The sequence below is a fragment of the Rhinocladiella mackenziei genome (genome assembly GCF_000835555.1).
Source record: "Rhinocladiella mackenziei CBS 650.93 unplaced genomic scaffold supercont1.4, whole genome shotgun sequence".
NCBI lineage: Eukaryota > Fungi > Ascomycota > Eurotiomycetes > Chaetothyriales > Herpotrichiellaceae > Rhinocladiella > Rhinocladiella mackenziei.
Window position 1 is genome coordinate 3,683,620 of NW_013550601.1, and position 23,629 is coordinate 3,707,248.

Below are 23,629 nucleotides of genomic sequence, written 5' to 3' on the forward strand. Positions count from 1 at the left end.
ATCGCGGTCGGGTTAGAATCCTTGGTCTCGATGTCGACCTGGCCATCGATAGTCGGGGTCAACGGGAATATTCTTCCTCAAATGATTCATGTATGTCGGTGGAACGCGTCCGACTCTCTCTGTCCGAGCTGTCACAGGAATTGAGTGCTCTGCATTGTATATCTTGAACAAATCTTCAATCGCACTAGCCCATTTTACTAGCTTCTCTTCCTGCCATGCTGAATGCTGCAGTGTCAGTGGTAGTGGCATGCCATCTGGGTCAAGGCCGATCGGGATGGTCATAACGGGATATCCGGCTTGAGCGGCGATTTGAATTCCTCCGGCTTTAACGTCGCAAAAGAGTAGAGCGTCGAGAAGTTCTTCCGCATCGGCAGAACCGGATCTCCGATGTTCAGGAGGGCATCGCAAGGCGGCATCGATGCCATTCTCTCGACACTGTGATTGAATGTGTTTCAATGCCGCGTAGTAGGTTTTGTCCTTGATGCCTTTGGTCTCGATACATTTGCGGAACAAACGTTGTCCGTCGGGGAACGCCGGGAGATCGCCAGCATGTCCCCCCTCGGAGCCACGGTTTTCGTCATTGAAGCGCACGACGTCTTCCAGAGTCTTGATCGGGGTGTTTTTCAATTTGCTCAGGTATTTGTTCATCAAGTAGTATGTTTGCACTTTACTGACAGTGATCTCGGAGATTTCGGGTCTAGTATCGCCAAATCGTTCCCTACATTTTAAAGAAAAAGAATAATAAAATTAGTGGGCCAAGGTCAGAGTGACTCACGCGAACTACATGTGCAGCAGCTGTAAAAACTTACCAATTCCAGATTCCATCCTCGTTCAACCTTTCCTCGGCGCAGGGCATGTCGACGGGAACTATCTCAGCGCCCGCTTCCTCGATGAGTCGCAACACTTTCTCCGCGACATACCTCTGAGGGAAGGGAGCTACGTCCCAGAATCGCTTCATGGGCAGTCCGAATCTCGCACCTTTGAGGGCGTGCCGGTCGGTAAGAAAGCAGCAGTAACTCTTGGGTTGTCGTCTCTCGGGTTGTGTGGAGAATTTGTCGTCGGGATCCGGTCCAGCAACGACATCTAGCGCTCGAGCAACATCGGCGACGCATCGACCGTAATGACCTATCGAGTCCTGGGTTTCCGAGATCGGAATGATTCCTCCTCGAGATGTCAGGCCGACCGTGGGTTTGATCGCGACCACTCCGTTCACCATGCCGGGACTTATGACGCTGCAATCTGTCTCGGTTCCAAACGCGAGAGGGACTATGTTTGCTGATACGGCTACAGCACTGCCGGAGCTACTGCCATCTGACAACCAAGTTAGTATTACTCGATCAAACTTTGAATCAACAGGGCTACGAACTTGGAGAGCGATTCAACAGATATGGATTCCGACATTGTCCACCGCGTGCGGAATAGCCTAGAGAGTAGATGCTACTCCTCATACCTGCCCATTCGTCTAGATTGGTCTTGCCTAGAATGATGGCACCAGCTTTTCGCAAGAGGCCAACGATGTGCGCATCTTTGGGAACAATACATCCAAGCAACACCCAAGAGCCTCCTGTCGTTTGCATCTTGTCGGCGGTGGCCATATTCTGGACAAGATTAGAATCTAGTCCGATGATTTTAAGAATGGGGAAAAAAGGGGGCGGGAGGGAAACTACATACGTCCTTGACGAGAACAGGGATGCCGTGAAGAGGGCTTCTAATTTTTCCGGATTCCCTCTCTTCGTCTAACTGTTGAGCGTGGTCGATGGCGTCTGGGTTTGTCTCGATGATGCATTCAAGATATGGATTGATCTGGTCAATTTCTGTTAATATTTGAAGGTTTCTCGCCAATGAGGGGCGTTGGTTTGTTGTCACCTTTTGAACTCTGGCCAAGCAGAACTTCACGTATTCAACTGACGACAGGGCTCCAGAGGATAAGAGATGCTGCAATTCATCCACAGAGACTTCGTATAGGTCATGCCCGTTGCAAGTTGGTAGTCGAAATATTTCAGGGAGCTCTTTTTGCGACATGCCCAACGGTTCAGGGATTACCACGAAGTCGTCGTCTTCTGGACGTGTTGTGGTTGGAAGTTGGTTCTTTGATTGAGACGTGAACATCCTTGATGTTGAAGAAATGCTGAAGCAATGAGACGAGTGAAGTATGTGCAAACAACTGTAAAAGGGGGAGGAGAAGAAGTTGAATTTGACTGATTGATTGATTGGTGGGTCGGAGAACGAGTACAGACAAGGTTAAGTGTGGGCTGCGGAGTTGTCCCACCCGGCGGGGGAACCCGACGTAGGGGCCAAGGGGGTTGCTAACGTAGCGGTGGAGAATGCCTATCTATCCGCAGGGCTGGCCGTCATGTGGTATCACGTGAGGGCATCACGCGCCCTGGCTACCACATCTCATGGAGAATGCAGTTCAGTGTGTCTTCCATAGCCACTCCTCGTCATGACTGACGCGTCCCGAACCATTTTCATTAATACAAATCACATGAGCAATTTGTCGTTGCATGGTAAAAAGAGCGCCGTGAATCATGATAAACCCTCTTCCATCGTCTCGGCCAACAATATTGCCTCTTCCCAACTGTCTTGCATCCCTTTGGCATATATCCGATCGAGATAATAGAATTTTAATAGGAGAGCCCGCGCTTCACTCCAGTCTTTCAATCTGAGCATTCTCGACACCCGGGCCAGGTTCAACACAAACCAAGGCCTTTCTTTTTGTCCTGCCGAGATGAATGCGCCTAAAAGTAAAATCCACGTCAATAGCTCGAAATGAGGGCCCCAGAGCCCTTTCAAGTCCGAGGCTTGTAGCGCCGTCTTCAGTTGACCGGTCAATGTTCTGTTCAGAGCCGAGTCGGGCTGTGAGAGCTGATAATTGCAGAACCAGAAGATCAACAGTGCCAAACGACATGCCTCCTCCTTGTCACTGGCCGGGGCTCGTGGTTCGAACGGGGCAGACAAGACGGCGTACCGAAACTGGTAGCTTTTCGAGTTGATGTAATCCAGTTCCGTCGCCACAGGTTGAAGCTGCTTCTCGTGGTAATATTCTCGGTATTGAACCACGTCTGTCATGTCTCGGAATGCCTGCGATATTCTCCAATCCAACACAGTATCAATGTCCGCCGTCAAAAGACCCGTTCCCATCTGTTTCAAGTCTGGACTGATATTCTGTCTTATTTCCTCCACTAAATTGTTCGGTAAACCGGCCAAGGAAGAGGTGGGGGGGGCTGACGGGAGACTTCTCGTCATTGCTGCACACATGTAGGACGACCTGATCAAAGGATGGTTAGAAATTTGAATGACGACAAATTCTATGGCAGGTCACTCTTACGATAATATGAGCTCCGTGGCGTGAGAGGGGATCCCATGATATCCTCCACGCCAAGCGATGAGCTTTTGAATCCCGCTGATATGCGCAAATATCTCCTTTTGATTTCCGGTGATGACCTGCACATAACTTTGAGTATTGCGAATGCACTGTAATCAAGGGCTTGCATACCTCGATGGAGAGCAAACACATCATGGCAAATATCGTAGATGCTTTGATCGCCGTCTCGATAGATCTCATGCTCTCATTGGCCAACTTGATCGCATTCAATTTGTACGAAACAAAATCCGGGACGGTTCGATTTTCGAGATCTGCTTCCGTGAATGTTGTTTCTTGTGCTCCACTCTTCAGTTCTCCTGCTCGAGCACTGCGCTCGGCCGAGGAAATGGCCAGCAAAGAGTACAGAACCAGTGGTTCTTGAGCAGCGACTTGAAAAGCCCATCGAGTTTGAACTTCGGCTTGTGCTCGTGTCGGAAACACGCTGGTAATCATTACATCGGAGACTGTGAACTGTTAAACTCGAATAAGAAAACGACGCCAAAAACGGAAAAAAGGGCGAGGGAGAGAGAGGCGCAATCCCCAAACTGACTTACAATGGCGTAACACTGCATTCATGCTCGGAGTGATCGTCACTGAACTGACATTGAATGGATCGAGAACGGTGCTTCTGAGGTTCGAGTTTGGAGGTCCTTGAATCGCATGGCCAACATTTCCAGCATCTAGTCGTTGCAATATCTGTGTGAGCATGGATCTCACCGAATTGTTTTCGACTAGAGATCGATCATCTTCCTGTTGAGCATTGATGGCTTGACGGACTTCGGGAGCTCGAACGGTACTGTAATGTCTCAATCGATCCAGTTGGTCCTGGTCGACTCCTGGAGATCGTGAAGGAGGAGATGGTGGTAGAGGGTTACTTTCTTGACTAGCTACCGGTTGTTGGATTTCGATCTGTCGCGGCTGGAGCGGTATTTCTCGGCGATAACGACTTATATTCGCTGTTTTAGAGATTTTGGCTCTTTGCGCAGCTGCAGCAGCTTGTCGTCGATTTCTATGAGCTGTCTGTTGAATATGCGCGTTGATTGCTCGTTGGTCAGAACGTGGTCTCTGTCCAGAGGACGATGAATCGACAAACAGGAACCGATGGCCTGAGTCAGCTATCGAAGTTCCGGCGCCCTCCTGATCAAGCCTTCGGCATTTGTTCGTCGATTGGGGCGAACTGCTTTGGGTGTCTTTGTCCCCTCTGACTGATCTTGGATCTTTGCCAGTCCTGTTTGCGATGTTGCCGCGTTCATCCATTCTCAAATAGGCAAAGGCAAAGGCAATGGCAACCGTGGGTTGCAATGTCGATGCAAAGATGAATCATGGAGTTGGAAGGGAGAGGCTGCTCCGCAGGGAAAGCATCCCCTTCTCGCTTATTTTCCGCACCTCGAGCGAGTCGACGGCAAAAGAAGGAAAGAGAAGTGCGCGCTATGCATTGATTTCTTGATAGAAACCAGGAGCTCCTAAGAATCTCTTGCCGCCACTAGACCGTGTTCGGGGTTTGCCCGACAACCAACTACCCCGTCTTCTCCCTTTGCCCTAATTTATCATTTGCCTCGAACCGAGCTTGAACTTGTCAGCAGTTTGGGAAAAAGGGAGAAGAGGAGGGGGGCCGAGAGTTTTGATTGGTATTGACGCCCCGTTTGTCAGCGCTACGGGATTTGGTTTTCCAGCGCTTCACCCTAAACTTGATGGGCGCATGAGAGTTTTGTTGTCGCTTCATTCGCTAGGACTCTGAACTCTTTTGGGAAAATGCTTGCTGTCCAATGATAAATCCCGGAACCAAAAATTTGTGCAACTCGGCCCTCCATGCAGCTTCCTTTGTGAGACTTATCATGACGAATGACATAAAGCCGCAAGGATGACGAGCATTCGGTTTCATAAGGGGGTATGTATGGCCTCGACGCCGCACTGTTTCTTTTCTCTCTCACTCGTTGTCATGGAACCTTCGACTGCGCTTTCCGTGCTTCCTTCAAACATAAAAGACCGCCCCTCTCTTTATATTTTACTCGATCAAAATGACTCTCGTTCTCGCCCAAACTTCCGAACTGGAGTACGTTCCGAAATATCTTTTCGTTTCCGGCGATGCGCAGGGGGCTTCATACAAAAGTCGCCATGTCATGAAAGAGTGTAAGTCGATCCCTCGGGCCCGGTGGATCATGTTGTCCGTTGACATATTTCCAGTCCTGCGCAAACGAGATACCATTCGTCGTCAAAAACAATTGGCTGCGAGATCTCAAAGTCGTGTCCTTCCCTGGCTTCGTCGTGAAGATATGGAACAATCAAATCCCGAAGACAGTGGCTCTCCAGAATCTTCGGACTCTTCAACGGTAACAACGCCACAACAGTCACAGTGGACCAGGGAGAGTCAGTCTCCTTCTTTCGAACATCAATTCTCCCACCGGTATCGTGAACTTGTGGACTATTGTGAGTCAATTTCGTCGCCGTCGATTGAACAAAGACCTAACGTTTTCAGTGCATGGTGTTGTCATATGTCGATTGTATGAGACCGATCAATCCAAAAACATCTCGTCACCTGCAACATTGATGGCCAAACATCTTTTGAAACGTCCTTTACCTGCTCATATTTTTCTTTCCATTTTGAGTCTCAATCGGGATATCGAACTAGGTCAATCGCCAACCTCTGAGACCATTGGTTTGGTTCTGGGAGGAATTCGATTGCTAAAACAACAAATTCAAAATCCAAATGATGATAGTATAGCTGCCGTCATCAGTCTTTGGATATATGAGGTGACATTGGCAATGGATGTTGTCCAAAGAATGTCGAGACATGATCAAATCTTAGTGTCAAGCAATATTCAAACTCACGTTGACGGACTTCGACGATCCCTAAAATGTCTTGGTGGTCCTCGAAATCTTTCGGCGGAAACATTGTGGTTACTTGCTTGGTAAGTAGCCTTTGTTGGCTGTGTGACATATGCTGATCCTCTTTTTTTTTCCTCCTTTCTTAGGTGTGCTTGTACACTGCCGGGATATTCTCCAATTGACACAAGAATGATGGAGCCTAGTATGACAGCAACTGCATCACACTGTTGTCTCACCCGTCTGTTCGATACCCTGGCGAAGATTCAGAGACTTTCTTCGTCATCCGATTTTCAACCTCTTATTCTCCATGAACAATCATTCGTCCCCATGAGAAAAGCCTTGTATCGTTTGAATGCAAGACGTGATTCCATCCAAGATCCCACAACGCCAATGAGAAGACTGGTGAAATCAACCTCTTTGGTTTCAATTTTGCTTTTCATATTCGATTTGCTCTTGAAAGGAGAACCCAACGAACGAGGAAACGAATTGATGAAAGCTCAAAACAGACTTATTGATCATGACATCGACACGGAGGGATCTTTTGAAAAAGCCTGGCAAGTTCTTATGACTGAAACACAACTTCAACTTCATTCAAGAACTTGGCCAATTGTGGAGATGGTGAATGTCATCAAACATTTGAATGTCACCACTATTGATGCATTATCTCAATTGTTGATGGGGATTCTATTGCCGGAAACTTGTGAAAATATTGAAGATCTCAGATATGAGAAAGTCTTGTTCCTGATACATTTCGAGCTGGATGGTTTGGCAGATCTTTCGCGAGTTGCCTGATAAAATCAAAATATTGAATTGTGGATGTAAACAGAGTGATTGGGATGAGAAGCATCGATTGCGTAAGTGATATAGATCAAGGAAAGCAGGACGACAAGGCTGCGGTGGCCCCTGATAGGGGAAAATAGGTACACCGTGTTCTTGGCAATGAAATTTTCTCCAATGGATCATTGTAACCACCCACGGCACCATCGTTCAACATTTGATGAATTCTGATCTTTTTTTTCTTTTGGGAGGGGGGACTTGCTAACGTGTGCTCCCCCCTTAATCCCACCGGCGTCCGCATTAATGCCACAGACTTTGATGAAATGTCCTTTCCAAACCATTTGTGCCGCTCTTCTCACGAAAAAGAAGCAGAGCGCTCGGGTCATTCTTGTCTGGACATCTCTCCGTGTGGATTCTCATCTGTGCGAATATCAACTGCCGAGCTCGTCTCATTTTCTTGGACACCTCCTCTGAAATAGCTACCATATTTGAATGGGGCAGAAAGATGGGGGGAGAATATATTCGAGTCCGCCTACGTTTGGTGAAATCCTACCAGACTCTCTGCATTGCCAATGCAAATGCTGGTAAGATCATTGGGCCCTTGGGCACTTGAATCTGCGCCGAAACACTCCCCATATGATCGACACAGAGCCATCTCTCTGCCGAAGCTCCATCAATTTGAACGAAGATTGGAGTTGCAATGTGAGGTTCCGACCAATCCTGTACCAAACTGAATCCCCACAGAATAACCCCCAAGTTCCCCGCATGGCCCAAACTCCCCCGCAGATGCAAAGGATATAGTGTCTCTCGTGGATTGAAATGAGCTCCACGAATATTTGATCGAGCTAACAATGTTCCTGGAAAACACCAAAAAAAAAAAAAATGTGGCACGCAAAGTGACCCCCTTGTCGATCACGGCAGTTGGTTCGAAACAAAGTGCCGTCCTACATCCTGAGTCTCATATATTTTTCCTGGGTGCCTTTCCTTCTCTCCTAAATAGGGTCGAAGAAGCAAGCACCTTTGACGTCCAGATTCAATCTAATCCGGCTTGTGTGCTACGAATAGATCCTTCAAGATGGCGACGGAAATTATGAGTCCTCAATCCGATACCGAGAAACAAATCCAAGGCACGGTCATTCACCTCGAGGATGCCCTGGCTACTCTCAACATTGATCCGAAGGATGCAGATGAAGCATTTGAATTCCTCAGAGATCATCCCAATGCTGATTCCGTCACGCAAGAAGCCATGGCTATTCTGACGGATGATGAAAAAAGGAAGAAACTGTTGCAAAAAATTGATTGGGCTATACTTCCGTGCATGATAGGCACCTATTTCCTTCAATTCTTGGACAAAACTACCATTGGATATACTGCAGTGATGGGTTTGCGAGAGGATACTCATCTCCAAGGTCAAGAATATTCCAATGTCGCAATGATCTTCTACGTCGCATATGCGGCAGCAGAATTTCCAACTCAATATATCTCACAACGAATCTCGAGACTTGGCAAATATCTTGGTGTCAACATTATGCTATGGGGAGTAGCCTTAGGCGCTCACGCAGCATGTCAGAATTATGCTGGGTTGATGGTTTGTCGTGCAATTCTAGGAGTTTTCGAGAGTTGCGTAACGCCTACTCTCGTCTTGGTCATCAGTATGTGGTATAAGAAATCTGAGCAAGGGCGCAGAATATCTTATGTCTACGTCTGCAACAGGTCTGTTTACTGCCCCTCCCTTTTTCGTTTCTTTAGGGTACTCACCAGGATCATCATCATCATCATCATCTGGCAAGGCAAGACTGACCCTTGAATAGTTTGACGTCCATCTTTGCTGGTCTCATATCTTATGGCATATCATTTTCGAAGAATACCCACTTTGCAAGCTGGAGGATTTTTCTTCTTACCATTGGTTTGGTGACTGTTGTCTGTGGTCTGATTGTGTTCATGTTGCTGCCAGATTCTCCTGTCAAAACTCGACGTTTCACCGATGCTGAAAAAGTTGCCACTCTCTTACGAGTCAAAGACAATCAATCAGGAACTCAAAATGCCAAAATCAAGAAGGATCAATTGCTTTTGGTATTCAAAGATCCTGGAGTTTGGTTAGTGGCATTGAGTGTTTTGATGTTGAGTGTTCCAACTTCAATTCCAAACTTTTCCAGTATCCTTTTGACCACTTTTGGATATACTCCACGGCAAGCGGTGAGTCACTGGCCAGTCTTATTCGATTAGGCTGACCATTTCAGTTGGTTCTCAATATCCCAGGTGGTGTTGTTGGAGCTATTGCAACGATCATCACTGGATATCTCAGTGATCGATGGAATGATCGAAGTTTGGTAATGATCATTAGTATCCTTCCCACGATTGCGGCATTTGCTATGATGATTGGACTTGATCCTGGTGGTGTTCCAAAGAGTAAAGGTGCCCTTCTATTTGCTCTTTATCTCTGCAACTCATTTACGGCGGTGAGTCCCGGCCCCAAACATTTCCCTCCTCCCCCAACCTAAACCAAAGGCCTTCGTCGTCATTCAGACTAACATTTGTAGGCTTTTATGCTTCTATTGGTCTGGAATGCTTCCAATCTCGGGGGTCATACCAAAAAGGTCACCGTTAATGCAATGACTCTTGCTCTCTACTGTGCAGGAAATATCGCCGGTACCGAAGCTTTTCGTGCCGAAGAAGCTCCAGGATATATCAGTGGAAAAGCAGCCATCATGTCTACCTTGTCGGTTCAAGTTTTTGTTTGTCTGGCTTTGAGATTTCGAAATGATCGTCTCAACAAGAAAAATCGAGAAAAACTTGCAACCATGACTGAAGACGAGAAGGAAAAGCTTCGACAACAACTTGCCTATGCTGACAAGACCGATCGAGAAAATCCATTTTTCCGGTATACTCATTGATTACACGAAATCTCGAGTTGTATTGTAAGGGGGTTGCTACGAACATGGATTGTGTAAGGAGGCATGCCATACCACGAGGTCCGAGACGAGCATAACAGAGTGTGCAGCCAGACAAGAATGAAGGAGGAGAAGAAGAGACAATATGCAACAGAGGCAGGCACAAGTTAACAACGAGTTTTGAGTCCATTAAGTCTTTTTGTCTTACAAGGTTCATGTGGTCTACACAGAGGAATCCAGGGAGTCCACCTTTGTGTGTGGTTGCTCAGCGATCCTGACACCGACATTCTCCTTGCTTGATAGGCACTCAAGTGTTAAACCGTTCATCACCTTTACAATACCTTCAAGCAGTCATGTATGAAGCAATGCAGCTGTACCCAGTCGTCGGACAGATGCTGCCCCGTGTGTTTCCAAATGAAGGTCTCAATTTTGGCAGTTGCCTGATCCCTGCTGACGTAGGTGTCATCTTTGCGTGTTGCGGCTAGTCTGATGGAGGATTCAGACCGTGGCCGTGACCGCTTCTTCCGTGCTAGGATGTTCAACGAAGATTTTGGGTCCAGACGCAGAGAGCTTTCGACCTGAGATATGGATTGAAGACAACAAAGGTGAACTGCGTAAGTGCAACTGCCCACAAATGCTCTGTTCTGATCGCGCAAAATAAATCTTCTGGCTTCCCTTTTGAGGCAGGGTCGAGGACTAAACCATACGTTTGAGTAGGATTGAGATGTCCCAGGTGGGAGAATCGAGCAAGAGCTCTTGCTTGTGTCAAGACTATGCACATCATTCTAATACATTACTCGATATCATAGCTCTTGCTCGCGCTCTTCAATACTTCGAGCTTGACCTCGCAGATTCGAATGCTGAATGGAATGTAAAGTGCTTGTTAGTTCAAGTCTCCCACATGAGCAGAATTGAACAGCCGGCATGCAACGGCTTCTTCATACTCAAATTGGAGACAATCTTGTGCTACGACAGGTGCCTTGAGTTGATTGGTCGATGGGGCAAAGGACGGCGGAAGCGTAAGAGGAGATGGCCAGACCTTTAACTTCGTAGAGCAGAGCTCGACTTTAGTTGAAGTTCATGTTGCGAAAAGTAGCGATGCATATCTCTCGCTTTGCAATGTCCTTTCTTCTGAATATTCCGCTGGGGTTGTTGTAATTTGTACATTCAAGAACCTATGGGCATTCTCAACCCTCTGTCTGGGAACCCGTTTCAGCGCTTTTGGTCCATCAAGATATCATCCAGCATGCAAACGTACGAATACGTTATTGCCTTTGTTTACACACGTCAACCGAAATGACACATACAATTGCGCGTACTCTTGCTGCGTACAGTATCTTCCTCCCCCAGATGTTTGTTATGGGACTCAGGAATAGTTCGGATGCAATGAGTCGTATGGCCTAGGCCTTGATTGGTTAAGGGAAGGTCCTGGATCTCAAATGCCTATAAATATAATGAACACTTTGTACCAAGTTTCGGTTGCGGTAAATCCCGCATCTGGTGGAACTGGTCTCACCATTGGCATCAATCTACTGTGACCCTGATGTCTTGATCATCCCGTGTGATCGAACAAAATGCTGCGTCATGAGTTCATGTGAAAATATTCGGGATCGGCGAGAGTTTGGAAAAGATTAAATGTATGGCCCAATCCGACCAAGCAGTTTACTTGCTCATGATACCATTCAAGAGACGAATAAGGGAACATAGTGGACAGGGGATTGAAAATGCCGCACGCTTGAATGAGGACAGAAATTGAATGATTCTAGCCTTAAACGATGGCGTTCTGCATTGGTCGAAATGATACTTGTACATATTACGATGTTATGTTGTTGCCATGTTTGGGAATACTGTTATTTGACCAGAACACGATTTCCTCATTTCCCCTGTCAATGATGTCTTTTCAAATCTCACTGCTATAATGTCTTCTCATATCCATTGCCTAACACCGAGATTATCTCCGCTCCTTTCTCTGGCCGGTTTCTCCGCTCCAGTATCTGACCCGCGGAAACCACACATTTTCAAGCTCATGGAGTCCAATTTTCGAACCCCGCCAGCGAGGAATTGTAGAGCCAAAGTTTGTCTGATGACCAGCGACTGGCGACCGGCGTGATTCAGCAATTGTTTTCAGGTTAAAGTGTTTTGCGTAGGAGCAGAACTTTTTGTTTGTCTCCTAACTCCGAGATTGCGTTTGATTGTTTGAAATTCGAGGCCATGGAGTCGGAAAGATGCGAAATGATCGAACCGTGCACAGGAACAGGAGCCGGGCTCTTCTAGGGAAACTAGGTCTTTTCTTGTCGGATGATGTGCCCGTGTAGTTGCTATTGTCGAGGATCGGCTCGCTAGAAGGCCTCCAAAGAATGCACAAAAGAGTACCTATCTATCTGTATAGGTGCAGGGCGACATCAACTTCAACGCTGAGGAAGTTGAATAGAGGTATCCTGTGCAAACTCATGCCATGTACAATAATCCCTCCTTGAGGCGGCTTTGCACCCCGTGAGAGTTATAGAACACATCCAGGCCCTGAAACTAGAGTTCTGTTTTCTCCTTGTCATGCTGTGGCCAGTTCTTCCTTGTTCTTCGCGACAATCGGTGATTCATCTGGACCGTGCTCGAGTGATGACTTACTTATCACGCTACTTGAACTTGAACTTGAGTTCTGCGCGTCGATGGGACCTTGATGTCGCTCCTTCTTTTCTTCATCGTTGAATTTTGGTGGAGTAGGAGCAAATCTACTTCGTTGTCGAATCGGTTCTCCATACTTGTAGAAAACGAAAGGAATGGGGGCCAGAAGAACGGCAATACCCCCAATCAGTGATCCTCCTCCGCCGACTCCTAAAGCATCGAACATGTATTGTGTGAAGAGAGGAGCAGCTGCACCACACGCTGATCGACAAATCGTATTTGCTGCCATAGCACTCGCCGTGTACATTAGGTAGGTATCGGTGAGATAATTGAGGTAGGCAACGAAGATGAGGAGGATCGAAGTGGCCAAAAAAGTGCCTGCCAGTGTTGGTACAAACCAATGGACACTGTTAAATTCTGCGGTCCATGCGAACCAGAACATCGTGGCAGCAAACAAGATACCTCCGAGCATGGCCACGGGTAATCGATCCTCCGGTTTGCGAGGTAGACCGGCCAGCATCTTCTTCCGGTCACCGACCGAGACCCAGAAGATGATGGCTCCCCCTATGACTGCTCCAACTACTGTTCCGATCAATGGGAGCTCGCCCACTCCCGAATTCCAGCCTCGTTTTTGTTGGAAAACGATGGGGTAAATGGTGAAGAGCATGTAGAGGAGTAGATATACAACGGAAACGTAGATGGCAATGAGAAGTGAAATGGTGTCGAACAAAATTTGCCATGGTCGAATCAATGCGACCCTGAAGATATCGGGCAGATTTCGTCCTTCTGCCTCGGCTGGTGATTGAATAGCTTGGTATTGTGGCACTCCTGTCGCTCGGATTCTTCTAGCCTTGTTGATCAGAACTGTCGGGGGGTGGGTTTCCGGAAGGGTGAACATGAGCAGCTCGGTCACTCCGCCGAGCCACAGTAAAACGTAGAAATTCCATCTCCAATTTTCCTTCAGTTGTAGAAATCCTGACACCACCGGTCCTAAGGCAGGTCCGATAAAGGTGAACGCACTGAATACCGCCATTGCATTTCCTCTCTCGATTGGACCCCATAGATCTGCCAAAACCCCCGGTGCATTGGTCAAGGGTGCACTGACAAAAGTGCCGGTCAAAAGCCGTCCAATGAGTAATGAAGCAAAGTTGGGGGCAAAGGCGCAGAGGAAGTTGAAGGCCAGATAGCAGCTGAATGTCGTGTAAAATACCCATCGTCTACCATAGAATTCGGAGAGAGGAGCGAAAATAAGAGGTCCTGCACAATATCCTAACAGGAACAAAGTAATGACCAGACCAGCTACCTCTTCAGAAACATGAAAATGTTCTGCAATGCCGACTGTAGATCCTGAAGGACTAGACGAAGCGAAAGTAGCATTGACGACGAGGGAAATAGCTACCATCGTGCAATACCATCGTCGGGCCATCGACCATTCTTTTGGATTTTCGATGTCCCCAGGTGCAAAATCGAGATGGCCATTTTCGTTCAAATACGGTTCAATATTGGGATCGATCTTTTTGGATCGGTAGGGTTTTGCAACAGGACGAGACAAAATTCGTTCAATGGCGTCCATTTTGCTCGAAAGGGGAAGAGATGGAAAATTATTCGAGTGGTGACCATAGACATAGACATTCTTGACGTAGGAAACTCGACACTTAGAAAAAAAGGTCCAAGGCCATTTAGTCCGCATGTGTGGATGATTGGCAATTCGTTGCTCGGGTATCCGGCATACCGTCACATGCACCAAACACCAATCTGTTTTGTTATGTAGTTCTTCCAATCGCCTCATGGAATTTTGGGCATGTTTGATCGCGCACCAAGGTACACATCCGATTTGCTGTTGGTGATGGTTTCATCATGATAGGCCTGAATAATTTGTGAGCCTGTAATCGAAAGAAATCTTCTTCCTGATGGGGATGTTGGCGAAGTAACGCGTTTTGGATTTGTAGACAAGGAACATATCCGCAACCCCCAACTTTCGCCGTCGTAAATTGTACCTGCCTGTAACCTGCATCTTGCAACTCATTGGGTTGTGCCTTTGTATCTGTCACGCAATCGCTGGCCATTTTTATTTCTGAGTGGATCATTCTCGCTCTTTCGGCTTTTCCACGTAACCCTCCTAAATACGCTTGTGGGTCGTCCAGTAACCCCCCCCTACTTACCGCCTTGCGAACCGTTCTCACCTTTTCCTCGTCCTCTGTCAATGATGAGTTCCATCCTCGATCTATGGCATTCAGCTGGCCAAAAAAATGGACGTTCAAAATGGAAAAGAAGTTGAAATGAGACCCAAAGTCCTTGATATATGGGCTGCCACACGTCAGATGAAATATTCCTTATCAGGTTTCCCTAAGCTGATTCGTTAGTTCATGGACGGACTCTTGGAGCCCCAATTTTTGGCTGCTAGAGCGCCTGTTGTTTCATCTTGCTAACAATCCACCGGTCAAATTCCGCCCCTTTCTTACCGATCCTTCTCGTCTCCACATTTTCCCATTTCGCCTCACAATCGTTCCCCCCCCCCAAAAACAATGTCCAACATCCTCCTCTTTGGTGCTGGTAGTATTGGTGCTGTTCATCTTTATCAGTTTCAACAAGCTGGATGCAAGGTGACGGCGGTTTGCCGTTCGAATTATGACGCCGTCAAAAAAAATGGGTTCAAACTTTTCAGCCAAAAATTTGGAAATGTGGAATTTCGACCAGACGCCCTAGTTCGAGACGCAAAAGAATGTTCAGATATCTACGACTTTGTCTTTATTGCTACGAAGTCCTTTCCGGGCTCAAATTTGGTGGGTATGATACGACCTGTCATTCATGATCATACCGCCATCGTCCTGGCACAGAATGGAATCGCCATTGAAGATGAAATTTCTCAAGCATATCCCAACAATCCTCTTCTCAGTTGTGTCGTTTACTTGCCGGCCACTCAACCCGAACAAGGGGTCATTCATTATGAGGAAATGTTGAACCTTCTTGAGATCGGAACTTTTCCTTCTCATGCTCCACCGTCTCACAAAGCTGTCGCAACGAAACTGGCCGATTTGGTCATTGCTGGTGGAGGGGAAGCCCAAGTTCATGATGACGTCCAAGTCGCCAGATGGTCCAAGCTTTTGATGAATTGTGCCTGGAATCCGATATCGGCGTTATCAATGTCTACCGATGGTCATTTTTTGACTTCATCATCTCCTTACGCCTATGATCTTGTTTGGTCTGTCATGATGGAGATTGTGGCGTTGGCTCAGAAAGTTGGAATTCCAATCGATGACCAAGTTGCAAAGGAAAAACTCTCCATTGCCCAACGAAGAGCGGCTACGAATCAAGGAAGAGAGATCAGTATGTTACAAGATGTCAAACAAGGAAGATTGTTTGAAGTGGAAGCTATTGTGGGGAACACGGTTCGATTGGGGAAGCAACATGGTGTCAACATGCCTCTGACTGAAGCTCTTTACTGCTTGGCCAAAGCGAGGTTTGAGGCAATGGCTCGCGAGAGATAAAGAAAATGGACTCATCCTGTCGTACGTCGGATGAAATCTGCGGCCTGGTCTGGCATACTCAAAAATGGACTATGTCCACTGTCCACCACTTCTTCTCGGATTTTCCAGTTCGATCCTCTCGCCACATATGCTTCATTCGCATCCGAAATCATCTTACGTTGAAATGGTGCCGGAATCGCGTTGTCATTTTCACAGACCAAATAACTCGTCGGAATAAACCACCAACCCACCCCTTCAGAAGATGGTGGTTTTTCTTTGCTACGCCATGAATGTGGTTTCAAAATCTTGGTCCATCGGCTTGCCTCTTCGCTTGATAAATCATTGTAGAACAATACCTCCGGTCCGGGATCTCCAACGTGTACCAAGTCACCCTCAATTTTGTGAAATGGTGCCGGCTGATTTCCCAGAGGCATGATCAAAGATGTTTGTGGCGGATACAAAAATGATGCCATGAGTGCAATGGCTTTGATTCCTGGTTTTCGATCCACGAATGAATATGCCGCACTTAGAGCTGGAATTCCTCCGTACGAATGTGCAATGAGGACGATATCGTTTCCTTGGGAAAGAATTTGATCGATTGCTTTGGATATGATCTCGACGTCGGTGTCGGCATCTGTGTTGGCTGGATCAATGGGTCCGACTGTCGCCAGGGTGACAATTTCGCATGGATATTCCGAAAGAAGTTCGATGATTCGATCGTAATGTGCTGGTGAATGCCATGCTCCTGGTACGAAAAGAAGTGTCGGCTTCATTTTGATGGTGGTTTGAAAAGGTCTGATGGGGGATATTTATGCTCCACTGACAAGGCCCCCCGTTAGGCGGCCAGTGGCGCCGTACTCGCCTCACGTATTGATAAGGTTCGCTACAAGGAATGGAACGTTAATCGACTTGATGCATGGGCTACAAAAGAGCAAGTTGTTTCATTTTACATGCTGCTGCAACAGGGAGAATGATTTGCTGGAGAACGGAGCGTCACTTGCACCCTTCCTCCTTATTAGATAGAACACCAACGCATTCCTTCCCTAGACTCCACAGTATCAAATAGTACCGGAGGCTCCGACTCTACTCCTGATCACGATGACGGCGGGAATCTGATGATGAAATGCCCATGGAGATTTCCGACAAACACGAGCGTGATGCAGACAATGAATCGGATCCAGATATTGAAAGCGATGATCCAAACGCAGGGAGCCCTTTCACGTCAAGTTATTCAAGCCCAAGGTAAGATCCGATTTCCTATTTCCTTGAGTTTCCTTCTGACTAGATCCAGTCTCGACGCCTTCAATCCTCTTCAATGCTCCCCTAATCGGATCTAGCGATGTTGCACCGTCGGATCCAGTCCGAAGGCCTCTTTTTTTCCTGATCGTTCTGCTCACGTTTACTGTTAAGTAACCATGACCCCCTGCCGAAACCGTTTCTGGACATCCGTCGTCTGTGGTCGGCATCCCAGCAGGCGCAAAATCGTTTGTATCTGGCCCGATATCTCAATCTGGACAACACGGCCGAACTGGGTCACTGGTCGAGGCTATGAAGATGACCGCCCACCACTTTCTATCTCTCTGAAGAAGGCACAGTTTGGGGCCCCGAATGTAAAAGTGAGTTCCACCTACGCCTTCTCCGTTCTGGTGAAGGAGATCAAAGAGGGATCCGCCGGAGTGCCCACGTAGGCCAGGCTCTCCCAGGCCGAGGTGCGTTCCAAACTGGACATCTAGACCGATCATTGTTTCAACCTGTTCTCGAAGACGGCCCGACAGAATTCGGCCATCCTTTTCCGAGCGGTGCAGGTGGATCAGGCCTTTTTGATTCTCAAGAAGTGGAGGGCATATTTTCCCGAGTCATGAGCGAAGGATGCCGACAAGAGTACCATGTGGGCGTTTGCCATCCCGAGATGAGCAAGAAGTACAAAGTGAGCATGTGCCTCCCCGGCTACCAGGCTCGGTTCGGATCTCATGGGGCCCAATCCACCGGATCCGGTCCGAGCGGGACTTCGCCCATTCTCCCACACTCTTCTGGATCCCGTTAAGTGGTTGGTTCTCTTCTTTCCTCGAGTGGGTACCATGCTAACGCTCATCAGACATCAGTCCCATTTGATTTAGCGACCGCTGCTGAGTGCCGATAGCATCCAAGAATTTCTCGAAGATATTGTTCTCGTTCGTCTCCGTTCCTGGCTTGGGTGGAAAGAAGAGTCTGTGAATCTGCAACCGATATAGCTGGTTGAAGATTTTTGCGAACATTCAAATCTAAGCCATGGACATAGCAGCCCAAATGAATGTGAGCAAAGCATGTTGAAGAATGTTCGATCAGGCTGAATTGCGGCATGGAGTGTGGATTTCTGCCAAGGACTCTAGTTTAAGCTAGACCACATTCATTTACGGCCACTCCCAGCAGATAGTTCTAGTTCGTTCATACATTCTCTTCCCGCCGTTATAACAATATCGTAGCCATGGTACGTTATACGCCTCAATTATCAAACGACATAAGTGGCTACAGTGGCTTTGGCTCGACGAATTCGAGTCAGGCCAGGACTTTTTGGCACGTGATACCGCACCAGGAAATCACAGTGTGATATGTGGCGACGTCAAGGCTTGTACAGACTTTCGGAGGCGTTGTACGCATCGTACACGCTTCGAAACTATAGGCCGACGGTCCCTTGGACCACTTTCGAAATAGGAAGAGTCCTCCGTAAAATCGCAGGTTTCGTAAACGGTGGGGAGAGGATGTATGAGCTAACTAGATCGAATGGGCCATGATTTTCGATCCTTTTGTGTGAGAAGCGGGGAGCCAAAGCTCGCTTAAATTCAATGGCGTCAAAATTCATTTCATCCCTCTTTCTTCATACGTCTGCACCAGTGCATCACATCTAATTTGCGGCAACCCTCTTTGTCGATAAGAGCCCTAGAAATTCCCTAGAAATTGCTGCACCCTAACGGTCTAGCATGGAAAACATCGATCATCCATTGCGCGACGCGAAATACGATCAATTCACCGAAGTCAAGCCTCAGTCAACGGCGGACAAGATTACATATTTGTACGAGCGGCGTCTGATTGAGGATGTGTTGAACCATTACGCCTATCTCCTTGATATATGCAAGATGGACCATCACGCTGCACATGCTTGGGCTAGCCTCTTTACTGAAGATTGCACGCTTCATCTTCCTGCCGGTCCCCGTAGAGGCGTTCCAGGACTTGTCGAGTGGTGCCTGTCAGTAGGGACCAAGTTTAAGAAGATGACTCACACGTCATCCAACCTTGTCATCATATTTGAATCCAGCTCCATCGCTCATGCCCGCTGCGCCATCACGGCCGCTTGTGTTTTTGATTCAACAAACATTGACCTGGGATACTCTCAAGGAGGTTATCAGTATTGGTCGTTGAGGAAGGTCGACGATGAATGGAAGATTTCGTGGCTCTATTGCGATCTCAGATGGACGAGTGGAGATTTAATGAAATAGGAAGTGCGGGATCAGCGGTCGGAGGTTCCAAGGTGATGTGAAACAAAGTCACAGGGTATCGTAGGGGTGAAGAATCCCGATGCTAGGATGGAGGAACGATTTATCACCCACTTCCGCCGTGCCTTCGCGTTGGCAAAAATGACCTATATTAAACCCTGAGCTGCATGCTATGAATGGGCGCCCTTACTGATAGGTGGCAAGGGCGGCTCCCGACATTGCGTATGGGTACTGATAGTCTGCCGCCTTGATCTATACTTATATGGCGGTAGATTTAAATGAGCAGTAGTGTTCGCATCTTTTGAGGTTGATTTGATTCGAAACACTTATAATCCAGCCCAAGGTGCAAGGACAAACACCTCCCGCTCAGGAATATATTGCTTTTCCACTTAAATCCACGAGTCGGGATGCAAAGCCCCGAACGGATCGTGTATGTCAGACTCGACCTCAGGCGATACACCCATCCAGACACCATTTTCGGTCCCTCGCACGAAATCAACAGAATCGGCAAACATGGGTGCATTTCCGAGTCGGGAATTTTGTTGCTCTTGCAGGTCATGCGGAACGTCGAAGGGTAGCTCTCCTCCAGATCCATTCAAGTACATGTTCAAATCCCCCAATCCAGCAAAATCACCCAAGAAGTCGAAATCAATGAGACTATTCAGTAGTTCGGATTGGGTCGTAGCTGAAGGGTGCAGCATAATATTCCGTGGAGATTCACCAAGATCGTTTGCTGTAAGTTTATCCCCCGGGCCAGGATTGGCTCGTGCAGAACTGGCATTGTGGATCGCAGGGAGGTTTGTAAGTCTGTGTTGACTGGCATAAGACCTTGGTGGTTTCTTTGCAATTTGAAGCATTTCATGGATCAGATGTGAGCAGCTACGCGCAACATAGATTGTATCCATTGAGTTGAGGATCTCCAGGCTCTTTTCTACCTCTTCAATCAATTCTGTACGCGTAACACGGTCAAAGTCCCAGAAGAGAAGATAAAGAATGATCATACTGGCATATAGCGTGTACGTAGCGTTGTACCACCTGAAGTTCCGTCAACCACCAACGAAGCTTCGACCTAAGGGTTAGCGGCTCATGGCCGCTTACTCGCCACGTCCGAAAATATGGTCGGTGAAAATAGGTGTCGTACAACAGCGAGATAGTTTGTCGTGATGCACGTACGCAAAGGTCAATATGAGTTGAAGAAGAGCTTAGGTCCCTCTGAGTTGACGCCGCTATGAGGAACTGCCTGTGTAGGATGATTCTTGTGTACCAAAAGCCTGGACGTCGAAAACGCGAATTTAGTATTCTCAAATCGAACACCGAAAAGCACAAGGCTTAGGGGTCTCACGTAGTTTCAAAACCACTTTCTGTTTGCTGATCCATTCTGGCTCCGACAGAGAGCTCTTGTCCAGATTGAGGGACGACGGGAGATTCTGTCGCCACTCGACCGATGACTGGTCGAGTCTCAAGGCGCTCTTAGACATTTCGGACAGAGGCTTGCTTAAGCGAGCATGGTACAATTCATCGGCTGCCAATCTCAGGATTTCTGCAAAAGACACCATAGCCGCAATGATATCGGCGGGTTTTCGCTCGCCAGCTCGCGATTGGTCCTGCGAAGAATCAGCCAGTGACGTTGTCGATTAACACAGAACCCACGTTTCCACGAGGGAGACCCAACGGGTAACAACTGGGCTGCCTGAGGATGCCATCACGGCCAGAAGCACAACTCATCTCACTGGAAAACAGGCAAGATCAAATATGTTTGGATGCCTGGCGACTGGGGGTCAATGCAGCTCACATCTCATGGGAATATATGCACCCGTTGGGAGGTCAGCTCCGAGCCTCAACCACAACCGTATTGATCGTTAATCAACAAGGCGTCCGCTTGTTGGGAAGAAACTTACCACCAGGTATTTGCGGCTTCAGACTTGCCTCCCTTCTCCCGAGTAAGTCCGATCGCTAGGGCAGTCCTGGCTGCCATTCCACTGCGGTTGATGCTATGGAATCTCTCAGCAGATTCTGGCCATACTTCAGTGTCGCACCGGGCGAGGAAACTGTTCTTATCAAGAAACGGATGCATGAGATGTAAATTGTTGAAATACATTCTAACACACTCTCTTTCCACCAGCACTTTGCGACTTCGCCTGCTCGTGAACGGTATAGTAGTGGGTGGGAATGGTGTATCTGGATCATTGCTCTGGTTCCGAAGCTCTGAACTTGCCCAAGAAGCCGCTACTTGTTTCGAAGCAAAGGCATGGCCGCAGGACCCGTCAGCTTGAGAAATGGATCGTTTCAAAGAGCTATCGAGGGAATTTAGAGGTGCAATCAAGTCTCCTGCTTGTGCGGAAGTCGCAGATGCCAGTTGAACTTGATCAGGCGATTGTTGTCTAGATTCGGCTGGGTAGTCCTTGCTGTGCAACAAATTGACGACTGACAGTCCACAGGACTCGGAATCATTTTCGACAGTATTTGGTTCTGAAAAGGCGCCGTATTTCAGAGGGTCCGCTATACGAACCGGATTTGGGGAGCTTGAGGTCTGGTACTGAGCCGAGAGACGTGCAAGGAAAGGAAAAGCGCCGGAAGGACCAAAGTATTCAGTACCGCTCGTATGCTTGTTGACTTCATCCAAACTATCGCCGTCAAGTCCTTTCTCAGTCGTGCTCGACCCTGAAACAGCACAGTTAAGGTCTCGCACAAGGTAGCACGTCCGGTGAGGTTATATTTACCATGTAGCGTGTTGGACAAAGACTCCTCCGTTCTCGTGGGGCGGGAATGGGATTTGCATTGTAGATTTAACTTACTCACGTTATCTTGATGGGGAGTATTGTCACGCTGAGACTGACTTATAGGTGCATTTCGTTTCATTCGTTGCAGGCTATAATTCTGTAAACATTTGCGGCGCTAAAGAAAACTTCGTGTGCCGACATACAAGTGCCGAGAGGCTTCTGTCGACATAGCTGTGCGAGGCAGTAGCGAGCTTCTTGCCGGAGCAGTCTTACGCTCCTTTGCAGCCAAACGAGCCGACAAGGACGATGACTGACGAGAGGCCTTTTCTGGATAGGTACAGTCGTACCCGTGGCCTTTCTCGGATCACATACCGAGTTAGAAAGACGCCGGCCACGGCGCATTGATTGCCGCTTGGAAGTTTGACTTACGAGTGCAGTGAGTGCATTTGGGCTCTTGTTGGTCACACTGTCCGAATCCGTCAACACCAACAGCAAAAGCAGAAACCTGAGTCATACTTTGGTCTTCCGGATCCTGCATGTGTGACACGCCACAGAAGCTCTAGGCAGCCGCGTGCGCTTCTTAGAAGGCGCAAAAGTACCCGACGATGGCTTTGTAAATGGAGTAGGTATCGGATTACTAGACAGAAAGATGGCTCAGTTGGAATTCTGCGGGCAACGGATCGAGTGTCGGCTTTTCCAGTAGGCAGACCTGAGTAGGACAGCCGATTTTGACTTTTACGAGCCAAGGCATTGTCGTGTGCTTCGGAACACAAATCGCGGCAGCTCCTCACTGTGCGCTGTTCCGATCGCCTTTTTTTTTCCCTCTAAAAATTCGTTGTGGCGCGGGGGACGCAATATGGACGTTTGCAAGTTGAGAATCGTTTTTCAGCAGGGCTAGCTGCGGTCCCTGAAAGTCAGGTGCATGATATCTTGGGGACTAGGGTAGAATATTAACAGATCAGCCGTTGTAAGGACCTTACAGAGCGCGACTCATTGTACCATACTCTGGCCATGATCAAAACCCTGGTGCTCGAATCGTCCTATCTTTTCCTGTGTAGGTTGATGGTTCTATATTCTGGGGGCTCCCCCTTTTCCCATAGCTACAATCTACACCACCTCCTATCCGCCCTTGTGACCATTGTTCGACACCCGCTGACGCCGCCATTCTTCTAGATACTCTCATTACCGATGAGGTGCCGGTACTCATCGTTGTAGGCGGACCGTCTAGGCTTCTACAAGCATATCTACTTTGGCGTCTTGGGCGTCAGTCGAGCACCGAGGTACTAATGCCACACGCTGACTTGCTCCAGCGAGGCTGCAGTCAGAACTTTGATTATCGATAGATACCCTACGTGTTTGAGCACCCTCAAGACAAAACTGGTAGTGGCGTAGGACTGGTGTACTTTGCGCTATCATCCTGGGTTCCCAGCTTCCATAGTTGCCTTGATCCCTTTTTCGAATCCTCCATACGTATTATCTTTATCGAGGTCAA

General features: G+C 47.8%; 9 protein-coding genes across 9 annotated transcripts; 4 read left to right on the top strand and 5 right to left on the bottom strand.

The window, feature by feature from the left end:
- Nucleotides 1-12: 12 nt before the first annotated feature.
- Nucleotides 13-2,022, bottom strand: Z518_06435 (uncharacterized protein; the record flags this gene model as incomplete). The annotated part of the gene is made up of 5 exons (XM_013417245.1): nucleotides 13-718; nucleotides 810-1,311; nucleotides 1,367-1,598; nucleotides 1,672-1,803; nucleotides 1,867-2,022. The coding sequence occupies 5 exons, from the start codon at nucleotides 2,020-2,022 to the stop codon at nucleotides 13-15; spliced, it is 1,728 nt and encodes a 575-aa protein (XP_013272699.1).
- A 504-nt stretch (nucleotides 2,023-2,526) lies between these two features.
- Nucleotides 2,527-4,621, bottom strand: Z518_06436 (uncharacterized protein; the record flags this gene model as incomplete). Its single annotated transcript, XM_013417246.1, has 4 exons — nucleotides 2,527-3,268; nucleotides 3,329-3,444; nucleotides 3,497-3,828; nucleotides 3,919-4,621. The coding sequence occupies 4 exons, from the start codon at nucleotides 4,619-4,621 to the stop codon at nucleotides 2,527-2,529; spliced, it is 1,893 nt and encodes a 630-aa protein (XP_013272700.1).
- A 761-nt stretch (nucleotides 4,622-5,382) lies between these two features.
- Z518_06437 (uncharacterized protein) lies at nucleotides 5,383-6,277 on the top strand (the record flags this gene model as incomplete). The annotated part of the gene is made up of 3 exons (XM_013417247.1): nucleotides 5,383-5,494; nucleotides 5,549-5,791; nucleotides 5,841-6,277. 3 exons carry the CDS (start codon nucleotides 5,383-5,385, stop codon nucleotides 6,275-6,277), a joined length of 792 nt encoding a protein of 263 aa, XP_013272701.1.
- A 1,765-nt stretch (nucleotides 6,278-8,042) lies between these two features.
- Z518_06438 (uncharacterized protein) lies at nucleotides 8,043-9,861 on the top strand (the record flags this gene model as incomplete). The annotated part of the gene is made up of 4 exons (XM_013417248.1): nucleotides 8,043-8,680; nucleotides 8,779-9,163; nucleotides 9,208-9,426; nucleotides 9,508-9,861. 4 exons carry the CDS (start codon nucleotides 8,043-8,045, stop codon nucleotides 9,859-9,861), a joined length of 1,596 nt encoding a protein of 531 aa, XP_013272702.1.
- Nucleotides 9,862-12,406: 2,545 nt separating this feature from the next.
- Z518_06439 (uncharacterized protein) lies at nucleotides 12,407-14,053 on the bottom strand (the record flags this gene model as incomplete). Its single annotated transcript, XM_013417249.1, has 1 exon — nucleotides 12,407-14,053. One exon carries the CDS (start codon nucleotides 14,051-14,053, stop codon nucleotides 12,407-12,409), a length of 1,647 nt encoding a protein of 548 aa, XP_013272703.1.
- A 952-nt stretch (nucleotides 14,054-15,005) lies between these two features.
- Nucleotides 15,006-15,968, top strand: Z518_06440 (uncharacterized protein; the record flags this gene model as incomplete). Its single annotated transcript, XM_013417250.1, has 1 exon — nucleotides 15,006-15,968. The coding sequence occupies one exon, from the start codon at nucleotides 15,006-15,008 to the stop codon at nucleotides 15,966-15,968; it is 963 nt and encodes a 320-aa protein (XP_013272704.1).
- Nucleotides 15,969-15,979: 11 nt separating this feature from the next.
- Z518_06441 (uncharacterized protein) lies at nucleotides 15,980-16,720 on the bottom strand (the record flags this gene model as incomplete). Its single annotated transcript, XM_013417251.1, has 1 exon — nucleotides 15,980-16,720. The coding sequence occupies one exon, from the start codon at nucleotides 16,718-16,720 to the stop codon at nucleotides 15,980-15,982; it is 741 nt and encodes a 246-aa protein (XP_013272705.1).
- A 2,184-nt stretch (nucleotides 16,721-18,904) lies between these two features.
- On the top strand, nucleotides 18,905-19,420 carry Z518_06442 (uncharacterized protein; the record flags this gene model as incomplete). The annotated part of the gene is made up of 1 exon (XM_013417252.1): nucleotides 18,905-19,420. One exon carries the CDS (start codon nucleotides 18,905-18,907, stop codon nucleotides 19,418-19,420), a length of 516 nt encoding a protein of 171 aa, XP_013272706.1.
- A 386-nt stretch (nucleotides 19,421-19,806) lies between these two features.
- On the bottom strand, nucleotides 19,807-20,973 carry Z518_06443 (uncharacterized protein; the record flags this gene model as incomplete). Its single annotated transcript, XM_013417253.1, has 3 exons — nucleotides 19,807-20,452; nucleotides 20,523-20,688; nucleotides 20,760-20,973. 3 exons carry the CDS (start codon nucleotides 20,971-20,973, stop codon nucleotides 19,807-19,809), a joined length of 1,026 nt encoding a protein of 341 aa, XP_013272707.1.
- Nucleotides 20,974-23,629: the final 2,656 nt, after the last annotated feature.